Source organism: Eretmochelys imbricata, chromosome 12 (assembly GCF_965152235.1).
Source record: "Eretmochelys imbricata isolate rEreImb1 chromosome 12, rEreImb1.hap1, whole genome shotgun sequence".
Taxonomy (NCBI): domain Eukaryota; kingdom Metazoa; phylum Chordata; order Testudines; family Cheloniidae; genus Eretmochelys; species Eretmochelys imbricata.
This window is the reverse complement of record NC_135583.1, coordinates 8,451,622-8,475,348: the sequence shown is the minus strand read 5'-3', so window position 1 is coordinate 8,475,348 and position 23,727 is coordinate 8,451,622. Positions and strand designations below refer to the sequence as shown.

At 40.1% G+C, this 23,727-nt stretch overlaps 1 protein-coding gene across 1 annotated transcript in view; it reads left to right on the top strand.

Annotated features, from left to right (window-relative positions):
• NUP93 (nucleoporin 93) overlaps window positions 1-23,727 on the top strand; it is a 119,745-nt gene that overhangs the window by 47,954 nt on the left and 48,064 nt on the right. The window contains exon 4 of the mRNA XM_077831099.1: window positions 22,495-22,557. Coding sequence (XP_077687225.1) covers window positions 22,495-22,557 — 63 coding nt within the window. The remainder of the gene's footprint in view (window positions 1-22,494; window positions 22,558-23,727) is intronic.

Sequence of the window (23,727 nt, the reverse complement as noted above, 5' to 3'; positions counted from 1 at the left end):
CAGGAAAGAGTCTGTACCTAAATGCAGGACTCCTCTGTGCCGTGTTATCAGCTTGATTCTTGGCTTTGCTGTTTTTTGTAGGAGAGATAGCACGGTGTAGGGGCTCAAGCGCTGGTCTGAGAACCAGTCAACTGAGCTCCAATCTTAGCTCTGGCACTGACTCTTTCTGTGGCCTTAGGCAAGCCACTTTCTGTCTGCATTAGTCCAAAAACTTTATCAAGCATTGCCAAGCCCTTGCTTCCTTCCAGTGAATGAGGTTCAATAGCAATACACATTTCGCCAAGTTCAAATTTAGTTCTGTGCCGTTCTCATGTGAACGCACTTGTAGGATGCAAAACAGGGTATCAGTGTGGAGTTGACATTCCTTTCTTCTAGGTGTCCTTTTATTCTAATCTGCTCAATGTGACTCCTGCACTCACAGGCCTCTTGTCATCCTCTTGGTGTGTGGGGATTGATAAGTGTTTCTCTGCAGATCTGCTAACGTCGGTAGTCCATGGGGTGGGTACTGCTGCCCTCTTTCTAAAGAGACCTAGAATGTCACTAATACTAGATAATCAGTCTCCACCAACCTGGTAGAGGGAGGGAGAGAGAGAATTCCTTAAGTCACTCACCAAAACCAGTGCGACTGTGAAGTTGGATTAACCGGGAAAAAGATTTTCAGGAAGGAAGCTACCTACCACTGTTTTAACTGACTGCCAACAATGCCCATGATTGTCACTGTCTAATACTCATTGATAATAGCAGACACTGTAGATATAGACGCTCAAACATGAGCTAATATAAGATCCAGGAGAGCTTTTCATGCTCATTTCCCCACAGAAGACTCTCTCAAGTGAATGAAATGAAGCACAGATTACTATGAAGCCCCAGTGATTGTATAGTAGGTTGCTTTAAGGGAGTTACTTGAATTTAAGGCGGGAAGTGGCAGTGGCTTTTGTTTTTCTGTTTGTATTGAAAGAAACTATCCCTTTGTCCACAGAGATGTAACTGTACATTTGAGAGGGAGGAAGTCTTTTGTGGGCTCTGATGAAGAGAACAGGCGTGCACGCACATATGAGAAAAGAAGATGGGAAGTGAAAGTAACTGTTCATATAATGTCCATAATTTAAAAGTCTGCTTGACCTGCATGGGATTTCCTGCCTCACAGGGTGAAGTCAGTTGAGTTCCTTAGACACACACCTCTTCCTTCACTCCATCTCTCTGATAGGCAGGTTAACATTTAGTTGTCCTATTGGAATATCGTTGTAGATGCCGATTGTCCAAATGACTGTGATGTGCACTTCACAAATTCTTAGAATAGATCATTAAAAATTGTTCATAACCCTTTCTGTACTATTTTTGCTTCTCTCTCTGTTTGGGACATGGTGCATTATACTAGGATGTGCATAACTCCCCTTGCCACTGACCCCACAACCCTTGACAGTACTTTCCTACCTGCCCCTACAGTAGCTGCTACTATGTCCAATAATGATCGAGAGGCATGCTAACTGAATGTTTCTACTAAAGCAGCGGTTCCCAAACTTTAAAACCTGTCAGCCCCTTTCACTAAAAATGTCAAGTCTTGCGAACCCCCTCTGAAAATTGAGTATTTCCAGGGATTTTCTCCTTTACCAGAGTACGAATTATAAAAGCTGTGATCGTGGAAATATAAAATTCGTTTTTATGACATGCTTATTGCACACTATTTATTATTTATCATTACAGTATTTTTATTACATTATGAAAATGGCAATACTCACCCAAGAGCTCACTTTTGTAGCTTGTATCACTTTGAATAAGCTTGTTATAAAACAAGGCTCCTATCTTTCATCAAGGAGTATCAGATGTGAAACAGCATGAAGGGATTTAGGAAGCCAACTCAAAGAGTTCCTCCTACACAAGCAGCAGTCCAGGCAAACAACGCACGTTACAACAAAGCTTAAACTTGTTCTTCATCAGGGCTTTGGAGCAGAGCCTGGAACTGAGGCATGGAGCAGCTCCGGAGCAGTGGACCTGCAGGTTTTTGTCTGGAGCTGGAGTGGAGCTGGAGCACAGCTCCAAAGCCCTGTTCTTCATAATCATTTTAAAAACAATACTAGCTGCCAATTTAATTTTAAAAACAGCAAAATATATCCACTTCCCTTTCCATTTCTTATAAGGAGTCTTGAAGTTTAAATTTCCTCAGTGTGATAGATATGCTTGCTTTGATCTTCTTAGCTCTTGGAAGTCCAGGGGCTCCAGGCTGCTGGCTCCATGCTGCCCGGGGTACCTAGGGACAGCTCTGTCTGCCATTAGGGAATTTTTTCCCTGAGAACCCCCTGTAACATTTTGCGAACCCCAGTTTGGGAACCACTGTACTAAAGTAATCAAAAGTGAAGCGATCTCCAGGCTTCAGATTTTACCACTTTTTTAGGATGAATGGGTGCAGTTCGCATCCCTCAGAGCTATTGCTCTCAGATATCTGCAGACTTGGGAAAGCAACACTGAATTGAGTTACTCTGCATTACATTACAGTAATTCCTAGATTCCAAGGCCAGAAGGGACCACTGACCATCAAGGCCAGAAGGGACCACTGTGACCATCAAGGCCAGAAGGGACCACTGTGACCTCCTGTACAGCACAGGCCAGAGAATTTCCCCCAAATAATTCCTACAGCAGATCTTTTAGAAAAACAGCCAGTCCTGATCTAAAAATTGTCAATGATGGAGAATCCACCATGATCCTTGGTAAACTGTTGCAGTGGTTAAGTACCCACACTATCAAAAATGTGCACCTTATTAGGTAGGCTTTCTTTGCAACCATAAGAGCTAGAAATGAAACATTTTTAAAATAAAAGCTTAAATGTAACTTATAACTCTGCAGCAATTTACATAGCCAAGAAGTAACAGAAAACCTTTGCAGCCAAGAACGTGACTCTTTTGTGCTAGACACTGCACAAATGCATAATAATAGGCAGCTCCTACTCCAAAGAGCTTACAATCTAAATAATACCCTTTCCTCCTTCATGCATGTGGCTATAAAGTGAAAGCAATCCGCGTGCCCAACACGTGGTACTATACCATCTACTTCTGAAGAGTAGGTTAGACAGGTGGCAAGTCTTTCAAAAATGCTATATATCTGGGTTGGGAATGCAGTACTCTAGACTACATTTCTTTCCTACTCCAGAGAAAGGATGAGCTGCTGAAGTGTGCAGAACTCTCAAGAGTCCCTCAGTTACTGAGTCACTTGGAATAAAGAGGAGAAATAAATGAACTAGATTATATCTATAAAAATATTTTAAAAGTATCCTTCTCTTTTCCCTTCCTCTCTCTGTACTGTGAAGCCCCTTAGTTGGCCTTAGAGATGCCCAGTGTTGCCTCTCAAATTGATAAGTCTAAGTCACAAAGCACATTCTGCAAATATAGCAGCTATTAAATGACACAGCCACCAAAACAGGTAGTACAGTGTTAATTCAGAGATCCAGCTTTCTTCGCTGCCTAGAAATAAACTGTACATCTCTGTGGTGCTGCTGTTTTTGCTAACACTCTGTTGCTCATTGAGAGTTGTTTTTAATGAATAAAACAATGGAAATAGTGAATTGATTTGATGTTGATGTCGGTGCTACATATGAACTTGGCGTTAACGCGCATTAAAATGGTGCTTTGTTAGTTCTTCATATTTCAAAAAAACAAAGCTCAGATGCCCGAGACTCTTGGATTTTTTGAGAGACCATATTAAATTTGCATTTGGTTGGCAAAATTTCTGCATGGTGAAGTGTGATTAGAGCAGGGTTATGTTGAAAAGCTTTAAAATTCAAAGAGTTCTGTGCACCAACAAATTGTTAATGGTGGAGGGAGCTGAATTGTTATGGGTTGTGTGTGTTAAATATGCAGTTTGAGTGTGTGCATCCAGCCGTCTGATAACAGTACGCTCACAAACTGTAAAGCACTTCATCATGGTGGTGTGTTTTAGAGATCAACAAATGCATTCCTTAGTTCTTTGGTGCTTCTAATTTTTTTCTTTAAGATGGGGGTGGTTCGTTTCTCGATTTTTCTCTGGCTTTCTGCACTGTAATGATGGCACCATCACCTGACTGCTGGAATATACTGGCCTGACTTTAATCATCGGGTGACTGGCTCTTAACATGGTTTCATCTCTGCTGTTTTACATCCCTTCCTGTAATTGCATGATTGCTTGCAGCATTTACTTTCTTTTGGTGACAATGAAAGACACATTTGATATTTTACATAACCTTTTACTTTTCATTTGATGTTTAAGGTGTATGTGAAAGAGTAATACTTTAAAAAATTTTTCCTTCTTCTATAAGCAGCATATTTTATCCTTCAGATTCATCATAACAATATTATATATTGTTTAAATATCGTGGAAAAATGGTAGTTAAGCTAAAAGTATGTTAATAAAGGGTCTGCATTTTCATGTCGCTGACAGTTTTGTTGGGCTGTATATGCCTGCAATGCAATAACCTCTACTCAAAGCTACAATTAAGTCCAAAGTGTAATTTAAACGGTATCTAAATCTTTAACCACCAAATAACCCAAACAGATAAAAACAATCAAGACTCAAGGCTCTTTTTAATAAAAAAAAATGACACCAGTTAATACACCGTTAAATTAAATGAACAAAATATGTTGTTTCAACATATTCTGCAAGTCTAAAATGGCAGAAGCTCTCTGTATAAAATCTAACTACCACTTTTTTCAGCCTCATGGTATGTGCAAATTCATGCTGCTCAGTTAAGGGAATAGCTTCACAACTGGTGTTACAATCTGTGGCCACAGCACTGCATCACAATGCAGCAAATGCATTTTCCTGGTCTAAACATGACAGCTGAAACGATTATTAACCATGCAAGATGTCGGAAGTCATCAAAAATTCACATCAGAGTAATTGCAGTGGCTTGGGGAAAAAAACACAGTAGAATCTTTCCCCTTGCCCGGATATTGTCCCTCCCCCTTCTTAAATCTTACATGGTACAGTCCATTAACAATAAAATATCCTTCTGTAACCTATAAACTGCTACTCTCATCAGTTACTGGTTTCAGACTGATGCTTTCCTTAGAATTTGAATAAAGCACCACTGGAATATTACATAGATGCTTTATGGGCAGTGGTGTACAGCAGTTGAGGCAGCTGCTTTCTCATTGTCTTGCTGGACTCTTCACTGTCTCAGCCATTTCAGGACTTGCAGGTTTTTTTTTTTTTTTTTAAAGATGAAAAAACTTGAGCGTTAATACAGAAAGAGACCGCTGTATAAGCCCAAATTTTAGGCATTTGAAGTATTGCAGCCACAGCCAGTGTTAACAGGTTTGTAACTCCTCGGTTCTGTGATCCACAGGTAGGATTGTCTATATTTAAAATATATAGAAAAATTAAGATAAAAGCTTACTGTTAAATAGGCTGACAGTTGTTTTTTAAGGTTTCGTATCATAATTTTTCTTGTGGATATTCCCATAGTTTGTTTAATTTTTGTAGGTGAGGAATTGTGACCAGGTGGATCATTTCAGAGGAATAGCCTTCTAATCAAAGAGAAACCTTAAGATCTATACCTTTCTTGTCTTATAGTATCCTTTAGAACAGCTCTAGGGTGGGGCAGTGTGGTGTTGGCTTTTGGATCTTGATTGTCGCCTTTTAAAAGATTCTTTGACATTGTAGCTTTTGTTTGAATTTAATGAGAAATATACTAGTTTAACTTTTTGCGTGTGTTTATTCCTGTTTTTCTCACCTACAATATGAAACATCTACCGAAGTATTTTAAAAAAGATAAGACACTGTTTATAATATGGCTTTCTAAGGTATCACTGTGGTAGAAAAAAATATATATATATAAACACACACACACACACACACACACACACACACACACACACACACACACACACACACACATCAGTTACGGTAATTTTGCTAGGTCGCCTATGTTTCTACAAATGCACTAGTGATTTATTTAGAAGACACATTAAACCTTATTTTGGGGAAGGGTTTCAAATCTGGCACAGAAATTACAATAATTTAAAGAGGCTCTAATACAAAGTATTTCCCATTTTCAGTAGCCAAGTAATATACTTGGCAATATTGTCTTTTTGCTAGTTATTTAACTAAGCACATAAAGAAACTAACATAGATTCTCTCAATTTTAGATTCACCCATTCCCTTCAGGTAATAGGGTGTGTGAGAACAGGGCTAAACTTCCAAAATCATTGGAATATAAACCACTCAGGGAATAAAAATTTATATATGTGTGTGTGTGTGTCTCTCTCTCTCTCTCTCTCTCTATCTCTCTCTATCTCTCTCTCTATCTATCTTAGGGCCCTGGATTAGTTGGGTGAGTATCAGCTGATTATTACTCTAAAATTCACAGACTCTCAAACTGCATGCTAATTAGCAACTCTGACTGTCTGCCTGTCTTTGGAATGGGAAATGAAAGTATAGCTTTTCCTTGCTTAGGCTGTATTCATCCTTTACGGTGAAAAGCGGATTAATCAAATGTGTCATGATGGGACCACAACTGTGCTTAAGAAGTAAAGGCAATAGAGAATTATTAGCCCACTTTGGAGATTCATCTCTGAGTATCAAGGTGTATAACACGACACGTCCTGCACCCTTTCTATTGTTAAGTGTGAAATGTGTGACCTGTTCTGCAAAGAGAAATGTTGAAGGACTGACATAGCTTGACCAAAAAGTTCTCTTGTCTAAGCAAGATGACCTGTTTTAAGGAAGCCTCACCCCAGAAACAGTAGGGCAAGAAATTAACTCCTTAGATAAAAGACAATGAAATGTGTGGTTTGCATGTGTGAAAAGATGGAGGAAGCCATCACCACTGACCCTGTGTGGGAGATGGCTCAATTATCCTTGCAGTTGGTACAGTGTTGCAAATTATTTTCCTTTGTCTGAAGTGGGTGGGAGCCAGAGTTCAACTGAGCTTTGTAAATTAATGTATGGAAGATATCGAAGGCACCGTTTTTAACAATTAGCACTAGCTCTGCTATAATAGAACTCTATCTGAAATCTAGTGGCAGCAGCCGGAGTTGGCATATTGTTTGCATTAAAGTCCTAAAGCTCATGTGCCTTCTTAATGTAACACACAAATAATGCTTGTACATCAGGAGAGTTCCTTAGCAAGGGTGGAGTACAGTCAGGAGAAAAATGGAAGCCTTTTGTCTACAGTGTGTACTTACCAGACTAGTGTAATGGTCTAAGTATAAAAAGTTTAAACCACAGGTGTATACTATATGTAGGTAAAGTAGATCTGAAAATAAATAACATTTGCATTAAAATATATCATTGACTGCAGTAGGAAATGATTAAAGATATGGCTTTTCTCACCACGTATTGTAATATATAACCATTCAAATAATAATTGTATAATTCTAACAGGCATATTCTTACTGACTTCTGTATTTTTTTATTGTAATGATCAGCAATTAATCATTCATAAGTAATTTTAAATGATTAGCTTATGGAATATATTGGCAATATGGTAGGAAAACATCATTTTTAAAGGCTACGAGATGTTTAAATTTAGCATTTAAAGATATCATAGTATATTTTAATTTTCTTCCTCAAAATAGCTTTGTCTCCACTAAGGAAAAAGGATTTCTGTATTTTCCAGGGGAAATGCTGCCATGATGGAATCACTTTGAATGTTAACCAAGTATCTCTCATTTAAAATATTTTGGAATAATGGACAAACTGGTCCAGGTTTATTTTCTGACTTGTCTGGATGATTTTGCTAATCTTTCCTAAATGCTTATTTAAGAGTGCATAACTTTGGAACTGTTGATTGTTTCAAAACACAGTTTTGTATAAATTGTGCTAGAGAACGCTTGTAGTTCTTGAAACTGAAATCAATATAACCTCGCCTCTTTTCTTTGTAGCTTTATCCAGCTCATTGGTGAGCGAGCAAAATAAAGTGGATTTTACTTTTGTAAGGTTTTCTTTTGCATGTCGGGTTGTTTGATTAAGATTTCAAATGGCTGTAAAAATGTTGCAGTAAATATCATTGTGAAAGTGCTGCAATAACTAAACCTGTCTGTTCTCTGATTCTGTATTGGCATCCTGCTTTAACTTGGTTATCATATTTACAATGCTGGCAGTATTTCGAGGTCTCTCTGAACCAGGCGTTGTCCCTCTGTCAATGGGCGTTGCTGTGCACGAGCAATGGGCATTTAAAATATGGCTAGATGGTGGAAGGCTCTCGCTTCTACCTTTTTTATTCAAGAAGAAAGGTTACTAGTACTCCCAAGGATTGTGCAGGAAACAGGTAAATGTGGATTGCTGTAACACGTTGAGAGCATGGTGTTTAGAATCCTTGTATATGATTTGGTTTGAGAATGGGAAGTGTGTCAAGCTCAAAGCGTTGAGCTAGCTAGATAAAGGGGCAAGAGGGGGAGAGAATACAAATTTTTCCATTAGATTTTACATAAAATGTTTAGTTTAATTTTAAGATGTAACTTTTTTTAATATTCCTAAAACTGTGGAAGAATATGTATGCAAATACCGATCAGTAACGTGATCAGTTTCTAAAAAGCTGCAGACACCCATGTATTGCACAGAAGCGGTAGGGTTTGTATGCTAGAATGAAACAGGCAGCTCATCACGGAAGAATACAGTCTCTATAGCAGAGGTAGTGAGTGGCAGGGGCTAAGAACGAAGGAAGGATTACATTAAATGTGGGAAATGGCGTGGAGGGGATTGGTTAAGTATTAATTACCGGACTGTTCGTCTAATACACTGTTTCTCTTGACAGTACTCCAGGAGAGACATGTAATAATCTAAGAGTGGTCTATCTTTTATTAATCAAATTGGCAGGTTAGCACTCGGATTCTAACTATATTTCAGAAGAAACTAGTTTTCCCTCTGCAGTTTCAGTGAGTTCTTGTGTCTGGCGACACGTTAATGATGATGCTGAGTAAGACCGTCACAGATATTGTTAATAGATCGAGTGCTTATCTCCTCTGTGCCTTGTTTCCTTTTCGTTGCACGCCCATTTTGTCTAAGGATTCTTAATGGAAACTGGAGGGAAATCTGCCTTCCTGCATGGTGGCTGCACACTCCCTCTGTTCCCCTACATTTATAAGTCTGTCCTTTGGTGCTGACAGATTTCCAGTGACTGGTTTCTCAGTTCAAACAATCTCTCAAGGCTCCTGACCCAGCCCATCAGTGCGGAGAATTGAGGTGTGGTCCTCTGGGGTAACAGTGAGTTGAGCTTTCCTGCCCTTTAGATGTAAGAACACGGCCCTACCGGCCATTAAAAAGGAAAAAGTACATGTGCGCTTGTCACTAGATTATTTGAGCAAAGTTTCATGCTCGGGGGGAGAGCACACAGCTTAGTTTTCTGGAAAATTATGTAGTAACTACGGTACTAAAATGGCAGCAGAAGAAGTAATAAAATGGCGTCATCAGTAAAATTAGTTTTGGTGACCTGATTCAGGGTGTTCCTCTGCTTAGTTTGAGGAAGAGATGCCTTCAGTGGCAAGTGTTATACTGCGGTACTAGTTATGACTGGCACTTTTTAAGACCAGGCAAGAACACTGAATCATTTTGATCTTCATTTAATTCCAGTATTCCATTTAAAGGAATGATGTTGGAAGAAGCTGGAATAGTAGCTTACCATAATACCTGATCTGAAATGATTTTTCTGTGTTAATTACATTGCTTCCTTATTGCTGTTTATAGAAGATGGCACTTTGGATCCCAAAGCCTTTAAAGCGAAATACATTATAATTTTGTTTATTTCAAGCAAAACTGCTGGTTCCTAAGAACAGCCCAAGTGCAGTGTTTTATTTTGATTCTAGTACTATGGTGCGTACACACTTTTTTGTACATTTGCAATAATGTTTCATTGTTTCTGCCATTTTTTATCAGGATGCTAATGTGGGTGCATTTATAAGACAGGAGAGATACAATAGCTCCTATTGATGGTTCTGAACAAAACCCCAGAGCAGACTCATTCTCTGCATTTAAAAATCTTGTTTAAAAACAGAATAAAAGACATTCATTAGTGGATTAGAAAATGGGAGAATTAGCTAGGATTGCAGTTTGATAAGATTAGTCACCACCTCAACTTCTGGTGTGTATGGTTCATTCACTTCTGTCTAGAGCGGATGTCATTGCTAATGGTAAAACACCTTGTGCCAAATTGCTTTGTATGAATCAGTCTCTTATGCTGAACCAATCTATCAGGGTGGGTCTATCCCGCATTTCAAAGAATTGTATTGTGAGCAATGCTATAAATACAATGTTGCCCTTTAACCAAAATGTCAAATTATAATTGTTTGCTTTCATTAATACTAATGGGAGCTGTGGATGAGATGATGATGATGATTATTATTTTTGTTTTCGGGTATATTGTACCAGTGTTGTTAGCAAGCTGAGCTAGCACATTTGGGATGAACACTGTAACAGTTGGCCATTCTATCTTAAACAATGTACAAGAGATCAGTCACCTGGGTTCTCTTGTTTAGGTTTTGACTTTTCCATCTGGAAAGGTGGCTGCCTTCTTTAGCTACCCTTTTCTCCCTTCTCAGATGTGGTGCATCTATTCTTTGCCATGATATCGAAATAGATCAGGATTCTTAGTAACGTTACATCTTGTTTATTACTAATACAGTGAACAGAGTCTGTCAGGTGCTTTATAGAACAAATAAGACTTAGTTCCCAGTACCAAAGTGCTTATGGTTTAATTGTAGACATGACACAAAGTGAGAGTATGAGGATATCTAACCGTGGAGAGAGGAGGAATAGGAGAAGGGAGGATAACTCTTCTAATACGTGTGTGTATCATGTCAGTGATTATCGTAAAAGCTGATGCGCACAGGGATTCTGCAGCATTTCCTACAATCTACCATTTAAAGAGGCTCAGTCTCAGGCAATTTGCCCCAGATCTAGATTTTATAAAAATATCGTTATATAAAATCTAACACAGATAGAAGTGTTTGTGACCCCTGTTCTCTCTAAGCTGTGCGTGCGCACACAGATCCTAAACCCTGCGCACACAGCAAAACACTGCACGCACAAAAATTTGCACAGAAGCACAACAGTTCGCACAGAAGAAATTTTTTGCACACACGGCCTGTCAAAAATTAGAGGGAACATTGTTTGTGACTTTAAAAAAAAATTCCTATAGAAACAGTTTTTTAACTACACATTCCCCTATGCTGTCTGCAGTTCAACCACAGCAATGTTGGGAAGGTGTCTTAGAACCCGAAAGCAAACTTGGCTGGTACACAAAAGTGAAAGTGGCTATTCTGATTTCATTGTCATGAAGTGGAAAAAAACAGAAGAAATATTTTTAAAAAATAGTTTTAAAAAATTTAAGTTTTAGTGTGTTACAAATAATACAGGTAAGGGTATGTTTTGTTAACAATATGATTTTTTTTAACCTGATAGAGTCCCTTTTAAGATTAAAAATCTGTCCAATTTTATAATTAGGTTTGGGATTATTAAACCTCACAAACTCCTGTGATGTCGGTAAAATAATACTACAAAACAATGTGAATTGAAACATTTCTGTGGATTTCCATGTGCTATTAGGGATGAAGCAAATTGTAAATATCATTTCACGTAATAGAACAAAAGAGTACACAAAACAAAATGATATTGAATTAGAAGAAACCAAAATCAAGCTGAGACTCATTTTCCTATGCCAGTAGTGACAATCTCTGCTCAGAAATAATCAGCGTGAGCAACACTGCAAAGCAGGAATATAGTTCTATTTGGTGACTCCAGTCTAAGTGACTGACACTATGTACCAGCAGGGAATGGTAAATGCTGTTTATATTCACTGTATACGCCTTTCACTCTCCTCCATGGCTGTATACAGCAAATACAGTTTGGAGAACTAACATTTGTTGCATATGGCACAATGGAGATCTTTAATATCAGTAGAGAATATTAAGTTTGTCTCTGGGCTGAAAAGTCATCTAGTGGCGAAAGCACAGGGCTGGGAGTTAGGAGCTATGAGTTCTACTCTTGCCTCTGCCATTACGCACTTATCTCCTTCACAAAGGTAATGTGAAGATTAACGATGGTCCGTCACTTTGAGATCCTTCTGGAGATGGAAGGTGGCAGAACAGTGTGAAATATAGTTAGTCTGTTAGCTAACAGACAATTGACATTACTCAACCTAGAGAGTTCAGCTGTCGTGTGCCTTGCAGCCATTGTAAACCTACTTGTGCTGCCCTCTTAGTCGCTCAACCCTGTCTGCTTTGTCTCTTTGACATGTGGACTTAAATTTCTTTTCCCATCCTGCTTCCTTTGAAAGTTACCAAGAATGAGAAGTATGATTGAATTGGTGCATCTCCCTGAAAATGTGGTTGTTGCCTGCCTCTTCTAAATCCAATGTACTGTAGTTCACCATTGTCGTATCTGTGTGAAACAGTTAGTCTAATGTAATCCCTTTTCCCCTAGTCTTTCGTTTCTTTATAGTCTTTACGAGTGACTATTTGTTCAGTGACCTTGTCGCTAGCAGTGGACACGCCTGCATCTGTGTAACATGCCTAGAGCCGTCCTATGTGCAAAGTTGTGAGTTGTGGAGCTTTACTCTGACTCTCAGGATGATGGAACTGGAGAGCGTTTTCAGGAATCCTGCCTTACTATATCAATCCCCATATGGTGATCTCCTATCCTATCTTATGCCCGCTGTAGACTGTGGGCCAAATTTTCAAAAAATAGTCCCTGGTTTTTCAGATACAACTGCAGGAACAGTGATAGGCTGCAGATGTCCGGTCTACGTGATTTGTGGGTGCACATGTTGCATGTGTTCAAAAAGCCAGTAGACGCATTCTGTGATTTGTACCTGTAATTGATAGAGGGCACAAAGTTAGTAATCATTATTAGCAGAATAGACCATAAAGGGAGCCTTTTCTTGTAACTCCTCCACTCCTATCAAGATGATGCCAATTTATATCTCTTATCCTTACCTTAGAGGCATTATGTCTGTCAGGGGAGAACATTTCACGTCTCCATTTGCCAGATCCAAATGGTTTCATCAAGAGCCAAAGATCATGCACCATCTGCCCCACTCCAGTGGCAAAGACATCAAGAGAATCTACAGACTTCAAGAGAAACTGTTCTTTCAGCAGTTTCGAGAGCTTTCCCTGCTGTAGCTAAAAGCGGTAATGACATTACTGCAACAGAACCCAGCATAGCTGCGTCTGAAAACTCTGTTTCTAGCACAGATCAGATTGTCTAAAATGGTTAAAACAGTACTAGCAAAGATGTCTCATTGCAGGCACTAATCTACAGCATGAAGCAATTTGCTTGTAAATATTTGCTGTAGGCTCACTGTGCAACACAGAGATTAAAGGCTGCATTTAAAATTGAGCACTACATCAGTGATACCCTGACAGAAGGGCAGAGAGGTCCTGCTCCACCTGATGCCACCTTTTAAAGCAAAAGTTGCAACCTGCGGCTTCTAAACAGCATGCAGCCTCCTTGAACAGCCTTCCTGGCAAATGGCAGTACCCCTTTTTTAGTTTTGCAATGTATGCTGCCCCCTGCTGAGTTTGAACACTTAGTTCTCTGCGTAACTACCCAGCAAGAAATTCTGCCGCTATACGAAAAATAGGTTACTGTGGGTATATGTCAGCTCTCTGTACAGCGTTTTGTTGCTGTAGGAATAATTTCTGTGGTCCTCTTAGTCTGTAGTGAATTAACACACATTAAAATATATATTAAAGTAGCCTTGCAAAATTCAACTTGCTTGAAGCAGTGTTGCATAGTTTTGCTTTGCTTTAAAAAAAGGCAAGTAACGTATCTTTAGGACCATCCCTGTGACCAGCATGATTGAGTGGCGTTTGTGCCTGAGTTAGAATATGTTTGAAATACTAACCACTGCAAAACGTATATTATTCTCTGACCTTGAATTTAAAATGAATTAAATACGACCCACCATCCCATGGCGCTCTTAGACGTGGTGGCGATGGGGAACTGGTTGCCAACCTCTAAGAATGCAGCCAAAAGAGCAATAAATCTCCCTTGAGAGCAAACTGTTTCAATTTATCAATGTAGCGTTCTGTTTAACGATTATTGACCCTTACATTTTACCCCTTAAACTTAAAAATGTTTACCCCCTCTGATACCTAGTAGCTGATTCCTGACTGTGGGGAAATATTAGGGTTACCATATTTGAACATTCAAAAAGAGGACACTCCACGGGGGGGGGGGGGAGGGGGAGGGTATTTGCTTGTGCCCCTTGCCCACGGTCCCGCCCCAACTTCACCCCTTCCCTGCCCCCATTCCAACCCCTTCCCCAAATCCCTGCCACAGCCCCACCTCTTCCCCTGAACGCACCGTGTTCCCCCTCCTCACCTCCCCCCCCCCGCTTGCTTCGCGGTGCAAGCGCTGGGAGCAAGGGGGGAAAAAGCGGGCACTCTCTCTTGAATGATCAACTCTTCTTTGGGGAAAAATAATAATGGCAAAATCCTGGACATTTTTAGATATTTAAAAATTCCTCCCGGATGGCGATTTAAGAACCAAAAAGCTGGACGTGTCCAGGAAAATATGGACGTATGGTAACCCTAGAAATATGAATATTTCCAGTGTGCTCTGTTGCGTTTTTTCAGCTCAATCAATAATGGAAATCTCTTCCCACTTCAGAAATTCCTGCAGGATTTCCTAGCATAAACATAATGACAGGGAACTAATGCTTATTTGCAGTTTGACAAGCTCAGCTGCCTTTCTCAAACTCTGCCAACTTTCCATTCTGCTAAGCCCTGAAGTGCTAACTTTATCCTTCACCTCTCATTGTCTAATTTAAGGGTAGAAGAGGTAGGCCTCATTACGGTTCTCCATTGAGAACATCTGTTCTGCCATTGAGCCACGGACATGTTCCCTCCACAAAGACCAACTCATTTGCAAGGTGTGTGTTTGTTGAACAATTTATACTCAAGACATTGTTATATACAGTGTGGTGAGCCTTGTTCTACCTTCCTTCTTCACTTATCCATGCATTCTAACTTATGACTTGACCATCCACTCCTTACTTGCACACAACTTCCACTGGACTTCTGGTGCCCACTTATTCTAATTTCAGACTTAACTGGGAGCTTGTTGTGAGTAAGAACTTCCAGATTGGGTCCTTGGCAGTGGAAACTACTTTTGCCCCATCATAATCCTACCATCTAAAATTCCCTAAGAGGAAAATCAGTTGTATAAAGCTTGCTGGGTCTTTCAGGCTCAGGCAGCAGATCCTAGGATAGCTGCCTTGATACTTTGGAAGAAACAGTATACCTCGTATGCATGCCAAAATCTGTACCTGTGTCCAAAATCTATTCACAAGCTGAAGCTTCCTACAGTAGAACCTCAGAGTTATGAACACCAGAGTTACAAACTGACCGGTCTACCACATACCTCATTTGGAGCCAGAAGTATGCAATCTGGCAGCAGCAGAGACGAAAAAAATAAAAAGCAAATATTCTACAGTACTGTGTTAAATGTAAACCACTAAAAAAATAAAGAGAAAGCTTTAAAAAAAAAGTTTTGAAAAGATAAGGACAGTGTTTCTGTCCTTGTTTCATTTAAATTAAGATGGTGAAAAGCAGCATTTTTCTTCTGCATATTAAAGTTTCAAAGTTGTATTAAGTCAATGTTCAGTTGTAAACTTTTAAAAGAAAAACCAAAATGTTTTGTTTAGTGTTACAAAGATTTCAGAGTTATGACCTGCATTCCCTTGGTGTTCCTAACTCTGAGTGTCTACCGTATTTATTTTGCTGCTATATCAGCCACAATGCAAAAGACCTCAAAAGATCTGCAAGAACTCCCAAAAGGTGTGTGATCTTGGAAATGTGAGAGGAGCCGGAGCAAAGCCCGAGCACTGCATATGCTACTCTGGAAAGTCCTCATCTTCTGCAGAGGCACAGAATTACTTACAGGGGCATGGCCACACCATATCATGTTATGCTGAACCCATCTGACATAAAACCAGCGAAGGCGTAACCAATAGTGATAGACAATTCGTTATATATAGCAGGGCGTCGTATTGTTTCAGTAACCTCCAAGGCAGTTTTGCTGTACATTCCATGTTTCCAGACTGAGCTATCCTTGAAAGTAAAGCATGTCAAGGCATACCAATGCTAGTATATTCAAATGGTTTTCCGATTCTTTCTTAACTAAAGCAAACCACTGCGAATAGAAATAATTATAAATAAAACAAGATGCTTCATCTGGATCTTCCATCGCCAATGTTTAGAGGCCACCACTGAAGAGTGGCTCTGTTGCCCACTATCTAACTTTTCTCTCCCACTGTTTACCTGAAAAAATTTCAATGTACTCAAAATCCAGTTATTTTAAGAATCTATAACTGGCCCAAAGCTACTGGGTTTAACACAGTTGGGATGGAAAAAAGGTCACAGACTGTTTAGTTTTTTTTCCTTTCTTCCCATGCCAGTGAAAAAGGAAGCTTTGCCATCCCATAAAATGGCCCAGTTCACTGAGTTGGCAACATTTGCTTCCTCGGAGGGCTAGAATACTGAGAGCAAGTATTAAAAGTATGGCCTGTTTGGTGGAAGTAATTAAGATCCTTCCACCAGCTAGGTGAGAATCTACTAACCTTATTTATTGCAGTAAATGAAAGAGACTTTCAGTCCTTTATCCAAAGGAGACCACTGAGACCACACATGCCCTTTCTCAGCAATTATTAATTATTTACTGAAACATTTTCTTTCTGGGATTCAAACGTGAGCAGGAAGGTGCTGACTACAGTAATTTCAGCCTTCCTGTCAGACAACGAAGGCAATAAAACTAACAGATATCAAATGATTTCAAGCTTTGAGAGAGTAATCAAGTGGCACAGATGTTCAAGCTTTACGACTTCTTGGCGTTCTAGGTGTAGCTGTAAAAAATAACCTCTTACGCCGCCTCCTGAGAAGATAATGCCTTGCAAACCAAGGTTTGGGGTTTTATTTCTTGTAAATTCTAGAAAAACCTTATTTTACTGTCAGTTATTATGGTAGAAGAGCTTACTTTATCTAGGAAAGTGGTCACTGGTGCCTCAGAATAGATCATGTCGTCTCTACCCTGAAGTCTTATCCACTTCTCATGTTAATTTACAAGTTAACTTTTAGGACCGGATTAGAGATTATTTTTGACCAGAGACACTAACTACATTACTCTGTAAAGTGGCCAAAAATGAGGCTGGATTATTATAGGCAGGGCTCAGAGCCCTGCATACTATCAAGGTAGTCCAGCACTTTCCATTATAAGACCCTGTTTTCAGAAACTTGTAACCATGCTGAGCTTTAATAAATTGGGCTAAATTTTTCTGTGCCATGTGTCTGCTTTGGGCTCATTGTTTGTTTTTCTTTGAAATTTTTAGCCAAAATGGTTCAGCCATTTCTAAGAACAAGAGCAGAGAAAATACATTGGGTTGCCCACATTATAAAATTCTGGCAACCTTTTCTTTGAATAGATTTAGCGCCCCCATCTCAGGGACCTGAAATTTGGCAGAGTGATGGCCTTGGTGTCATGGCCAAGTTATGAGCCTTAGAAAAATTGCAGTTTGTACATGCTCAGTTGAGACCTGTTAGAGCTTCACAGCTAAATTCCCTGAAGAATCCCTCCTGCACTGGGTATTCTGCAGCCTGGTGCTCCAGGGGACTGAGCAGAGCTTTCCCTGCAAATGCAGCTCTGGGCTGCTGAGGGCTGGGCATCAGAACTGAGATCAGGGAGACTATATTTCTTGTAAAAAGAAAAGGAGTACTTGTGGCACCTTAGAGACTAACCAATTTATTTGAGCATAAGTTTTCGTGAGCTACAGCTCACTTCATCGGATGCAGCTGTAGCTCACGAAAACTTATGCTCAAATAAATTGGTTAGTCTCTAAGGTGCCACAAGTACTCCTTTTCTTTTTGCAAATACAGACTAACACGGCTGTTACTCTGAAACCTATATTTCTTGTGCTGTCATAATGCCCATGCTCATACCCAGGCAGTGAGGAGAAGGAGGAAGCAACCTGCTATGGATGCAGAAGGGAAGAAAGTTGGACCTGGGGAGGGGCTTGTATTGAAGGGTGGGGGGAGACTGGAATGACAAATATGAATATTGGAGCCTGGGGTTGGTAGGTGAGGAGAATGGGAAAATGGTATGAGGAGCTGGGGTGGGGAAGAGAGAGGAAGGGGACAGGACAGAAGGGGTCTGTAGCCACTAGAGGGCACCCTTCTACAGAGTCTGGAATGGAACCCAAGATTCCAGTGTCTTACGATTCCTCTGCTGTCCACGAATACCTGTGAAACCTATTGGCAGAATGTCTCATCCCACTTAAATGCTGGCTCTCATAGAAGATAACCTACTTCTGGTATCAGTTATTTTATTAGCTCAAGTAGCAGAGACCTCTGCAGTAAATCTAAAGGTTCTAACCCTGCTGATGACCCATGTGGGTGTCAGATTTGCCACATGATGGAATTTCTGTTCTTCAGTTTGCTTGTTTTAAAATTCTATGAAAGTGTTCACACACAAACGACGTTAAAATAACGTTATTAAGGTTGCAAAGTCAAGCACTCAAAAGCAATCTTAATTCATCCCCCTGGTGTGTATGCATTGTGATATAATCCTGAATTACATGATCACATTGTATTTTTTCCAGAGGACCACTGTCTGATTCAGCCCACAGGATGGACGTGCTCTGGGGGATGAATCAAGGTTGAGTAGTGAAGGAGTCCATTGTCCTTAGGGCCCCTACTTCTTTTTGTTGCAGAAGTTGGAAGGTGTGTAGTGAATGAGGCAGAGGATTGCTGGAAGTCAAAGCACGGTCTCATAGTTAAGGCAACTGAATGCTGCCCACAAGAACTGGATTCTATCCCTGCCTCTGCCACAACATTCCTGTGTGATGCTAGTCAAGTCACTTAAACCTAACTTTTCACAGGTTGTCACTAGTTGTGTGTTCCTCTTTTTCTATGGCCCTGACTTGGTATGCTGGGGTCTGATTTGCAGAAGGGTTGAGCACAGCTGCAACTGACATCAATGGGAGCTGTGCTTTGCACATAAAAAGCGTTATGTAATGCTATGTACTCTGAATTATCAGGTCCTAGGTGTCTCAAATTGGCACACAAAATTAGTGAAAACTAGATCTCAAAATCTGTGCCTCAGTTCCTCAGCTGTAAAATTGGTATAATGCCACCCCCTCATCTCACAGGAGTGTTGTGAAAATAAATTAATTAATATTTATGGAGTGCATCTCTCTCCCCCTGTCCCACTCGCATCCCAATCCTACCATCCTCCCTGGTTCCAGAGAGGAGTTTCCTCAAAGCAGATACAGTACATGCAAATATTAATCTGTGCTTAAAACAAAAAACCTTATGCCACTAGGTGGCAAAGTAATCAACATATAAGGAATAAGTAGTAGTAGTAGGTGGTCATCCTTTACGTTTTTAATGTATACCAGTTCTGGTTACAGACCCATATGTAACAAGTGCCAAACTTATTTTTGTTAAAACAAAGCATGAATTAAGTAGCTGGGATTCATTCCAACAGCAGCTGCTGGAAGCTCCCCCTTCAGAAGTTGAATGATTAGCTTCCATTTAATTTAAAAAGTGATTGTCATGTTCCAGACCTAAAGTTTAACATGAGGTACATCTTCATTTTAAAACAAATCTGTTGTCTTAGGATAGGCATTGCGAGGTTTATTCCGGGTTTTTAAGTTAATAGAACCATATATTCCGAGGCCAGAAAGGATCACTATGGCCATATAGTCTGCATAACGCAGGCCATCGAATTTCACCCAATAAACTCTTCGTCAGGCCCACAACCTCTGGTTGAGCTAGAGCATATCTTTTAGAAGACTTCCAGTCTTTTGTTTTAAAACTTCATGGCAGAGAATCCACTACATCCGCAGGTAAACTGTTCCATTGGTTAATTACCCTCACTGTTAAAAAATTGCACCTTATTTCTTAGCCAGGTACATGAGCAGTCATCCTATCTCTCACATCACCTCCCTTGAGGGCAATATCCTGAGCTCTGCTCATATCACAGTAACCACTTTCCCCCATGAAATCAATGATGTCCTCCCGTCTGCGCTGGTGGCTATTCTCAGGGGAGTCGCAGGCTCTAGTATAGGCCCTGGACATCTGAGTTCACGGAGCGTCTAGTGAAAGGAGGAGAGTTGAGCTTTAGTCAGTGAGGTGCGGACTGCATAATTCTTCTCCAATACATCATGATACAGCTCCGTCTGCCGCTCCTCAAAGAGAGTTCATTCGTCACAGGAGAACTAGACAGCAGCCTCATCGAGAGTCACAGGGACCTGGGATCTCCAGGGTTATGCTCAGCACCTTCGGCTTCCGTCCCATCCAGAAACCTGCAGCTCTGGGTCTCGGAGGAAGGGTTTTCTCTGTGATAAATGAACAGCAACATGTGGCACAGGAGGCATGTGACATTCTCTGTAACATCAGCATCCTCCTGGCAGGAGGGGAAACTTGTCCTCTGCTTGGTATCCTGGACAAAGAGCCTTGATATCCTAGAGGCCCTGCTTGTTAGAGGCGAGCGTTATTGCTCAGAAGGCGCTTACATTTAAGAGAGAAGTGCTCAAGGAATGACCCCCTGAAGATGCCAGCAAACCTTATTGATTAGTGATCTTGGAAGGTGGGGGTTAGCAGAGGAGCCAATCAAAGATTCAGTCCTGTTCCAGTCAGTAGGTGACTAGGGTAGTCACTGACAGCTGTAGGGGTAGTCCCCAACCCTACAGTTCAAAGGCAGCACACAAGGATCATCTGTCTTGATTTATCTTTAGAATTTGAAATTCATCCAGCCTTGGTGCTCAATTTTTTTTCATTTTTTTTTAAATCATTCAATAAAGGCAAAACATACGTCACCTGCATGGGCTGTCTGTGCAATGCTGCCGTCAAGTGGCTTGGGGCACAGAGAATAGGGACCCTGTTATTGTTATCAGCAAAAGAGTTCTCTAGTTGCTAAACTGATTCAGGCCTGGATTTTTGGGAGAACTGAAAAACCAGGCTTCACCTTCTGGTTACCCGTGCATGTATGACTTTTATATCGCAATTGTCTGACTGTAATACATAAACTTGTTACGCTGTGCACGCATGCACGTAGCTCTGGATCTGTAGCACCAGTGTGTGACTTATCACCCAGAGTCAGTGCCATGTTTGTACTAAAAAAATGCACATCCCCCAAAATTAAAAATGTAGCACTCAAGATCGTATAAAACTGCCCTCCACTCTGTCACATTGTGCACAGCTTTGCTTGTGTAGTGCCTATGGCAGATATCCTCCGTTAAGGGCTCAAGCATGTGTGAAACTGAGTGATGTCCTACCCCATGGAAGTCAGTGAGAGTTGAGGAAGTTCAGCACCCCTCAGGAGCCCATCAGCACTAGTCTGGGAATAAGGAGTGGTACTGATGGTCTGTAAGATCTGCAGGACAGGGACCGTCTTTTTGGTGTGTGTGTGTGCAGTGCATAACACAATTGGACTCCGATTCCTGATTGGGACCACTATATGCTTCCACAACCACATATTCCTTATGATTAGTGCATATAACATCAAAGGTACAACATGCTGAACTCCTACTCTTAATCTGAGAGCTTTCTTCAATTAACACACAGTTTTAAGTTATTCCTATTTTATCGGTCATTATAATTGATAGTTGTAGCGGAAATGAAAGTTGGTGGGTGTTTTTATTTATTTATTTATTTTTAAGGCTTACTAATGAGTTGACTCCAAGCCCAGGGATAACAAAGCTGGATGATTTGGTAATTGGAGATACATCACAGAAAAATTACAAAATAAAGATATGTGAATTCTGCTCTAATAAAGGCATCTTGGTTGGTCTTAGTGCTTGCTTCTGAAGGTAATGAATGAGATCCACACCAAATCTTTGAAATACATGTTCTTGCTGATGAAGAGTAACAAAAATAACATGCAGGTGCAGGCAAGGTATTAACTGCAATGGCTTGCAAGTTTTGCTAACCTAGACCAGCCATGTTTGAGTAAAAAATAATCTAAATAGATTTTTTTTTTAAATCCCCTTTTTTATGGTGTGCTGGGGGGAGGAGGGAAGAGACTGTTCGCAAACTTTTCCGGAGTGTTTTTCAACTGTTTAGTCATTTTACCCATTTGCAACTAATTTCCATAAGCTCTTACTCATGCTTTCCAGTTGGCCTCTAAAACTCTGCCCTTGCCTGAAGCTGTGAAGTCCAAACCTTCTTTACTTACTAGCGTCCAACAATCTTATCTTAGCTTATCGCTCTAACAAGCTTTCATCCCGGTTCCCTCAAATGGAGAGTGAGAGGAAGCAGTTGCTGGGACACAGAGATAAAAGAATAGAAGCAGGACACTTCACTAGGATTTAATGCATATTAAAACAGGGGATTAATGTATTTTCATTTTCACATTGAGCTTTATGGGCATCTTACTGTTCCTTGAGTGAAATAAAATGACCTTTAAACTCCTCAGAGGTGGACTGGGGAGGAAGCTGTTAGCACTTCTTTAAAGTTGAAAGAGCTGAGTAGTGCAGTGTGCATCTGATGTAAGGCTGATTTTCAACCAAAACTGTATTTCTCCTTTCCCTAGGGATTCCTGAAGAATGAAAAAGATAATGCTTTGCTGTCAGCCATTGAAGAGTCCAGGAAAAGAGTAAGTTGGAAAGGAGCATTAAAAAAATAAAATCCAAAAGAACATTTCCACAAATCAAGTGCTGTCTTTGATAAACAGACAAAATTTAAAAGCTCTTGATTCTTTCACAGTGTATGGAACAATTATAAATGGCTAGTACTACTTATTCTTTGCTCTATGAATAGAGTAGAATTTGTTTTTGTGTACATAGCCTTTGAAACTTTACTTTCAGAAAGTCCTTGCAGTATAATGAGTTTGATTTTGAGAATGTGGTAATTCTGTTAACAAGTGGGTTAGCCATTATGGGTTTGACAATAGATCTGAGACACACACACAACACAGAGTATTGGACATTAGAACCTCTTTATTAAAGTGGCAACGTCCTCTTTGTGACACTGAAAAGCACTCTGATCCTTACTTATTAAGAAATGTCTTGGGGAGGTAGCAGACTCCCAAGATGATAACTTTCCATAAAAGGACAATATGCAGTGAATTCACTGTAAGCATGTCTCAATTTACACGTCAATATGCTGAGTTGTGAAGTTCTCTACATACAGTGAGTACTTGTGTTCAGAGTCCAGCAAGCAATGGTGCTATGAGATTTAACTATTGTGTATATACAACATTCGAAGCATCCTTATTAAATGGTTTCAGAGTAACAGCCGTGTTAGTCTGTATTCGCAAAAAGAAAAGGAGTACTTGTGGCACCTTAGAGACTAACCAGTTTATTTGAGCATGAGCTTTCGTGAGCTACAGCTCACTTCATCAGATACAACTGATGTATCTGGTGTAACTGATGTAACTGGTGTATCTGATGAAGTGAGCTGTAGCTCACGAAAGCTCATGCTCAAATAAACTGGTTAGTCTCTAAGGTGCCACAAGTACTCCTTTTCCTTATTAAATGGTTTGTTTTTAGTGGGTAAATGTTCAGAGCTAAATTCTTTTTATATAAAAATGATATTCACCGAAGCTGTATGCAAAAATATTGCAGCACTGTGTTTCCATATACACACAAACACTCGAAACGCTTGTTTAAAAACCTAATTGGAATTTCTGTTTAATCATAAAGGTAATGACACTACAGTGGAAATATGGAGCCTAGCTGGATCCAGTCCTGACTACATAAGAGTATTTAATATTATACAATAAGGAAGAAACAAAAGTCTCATGATCTACTCGTATGCAGACACT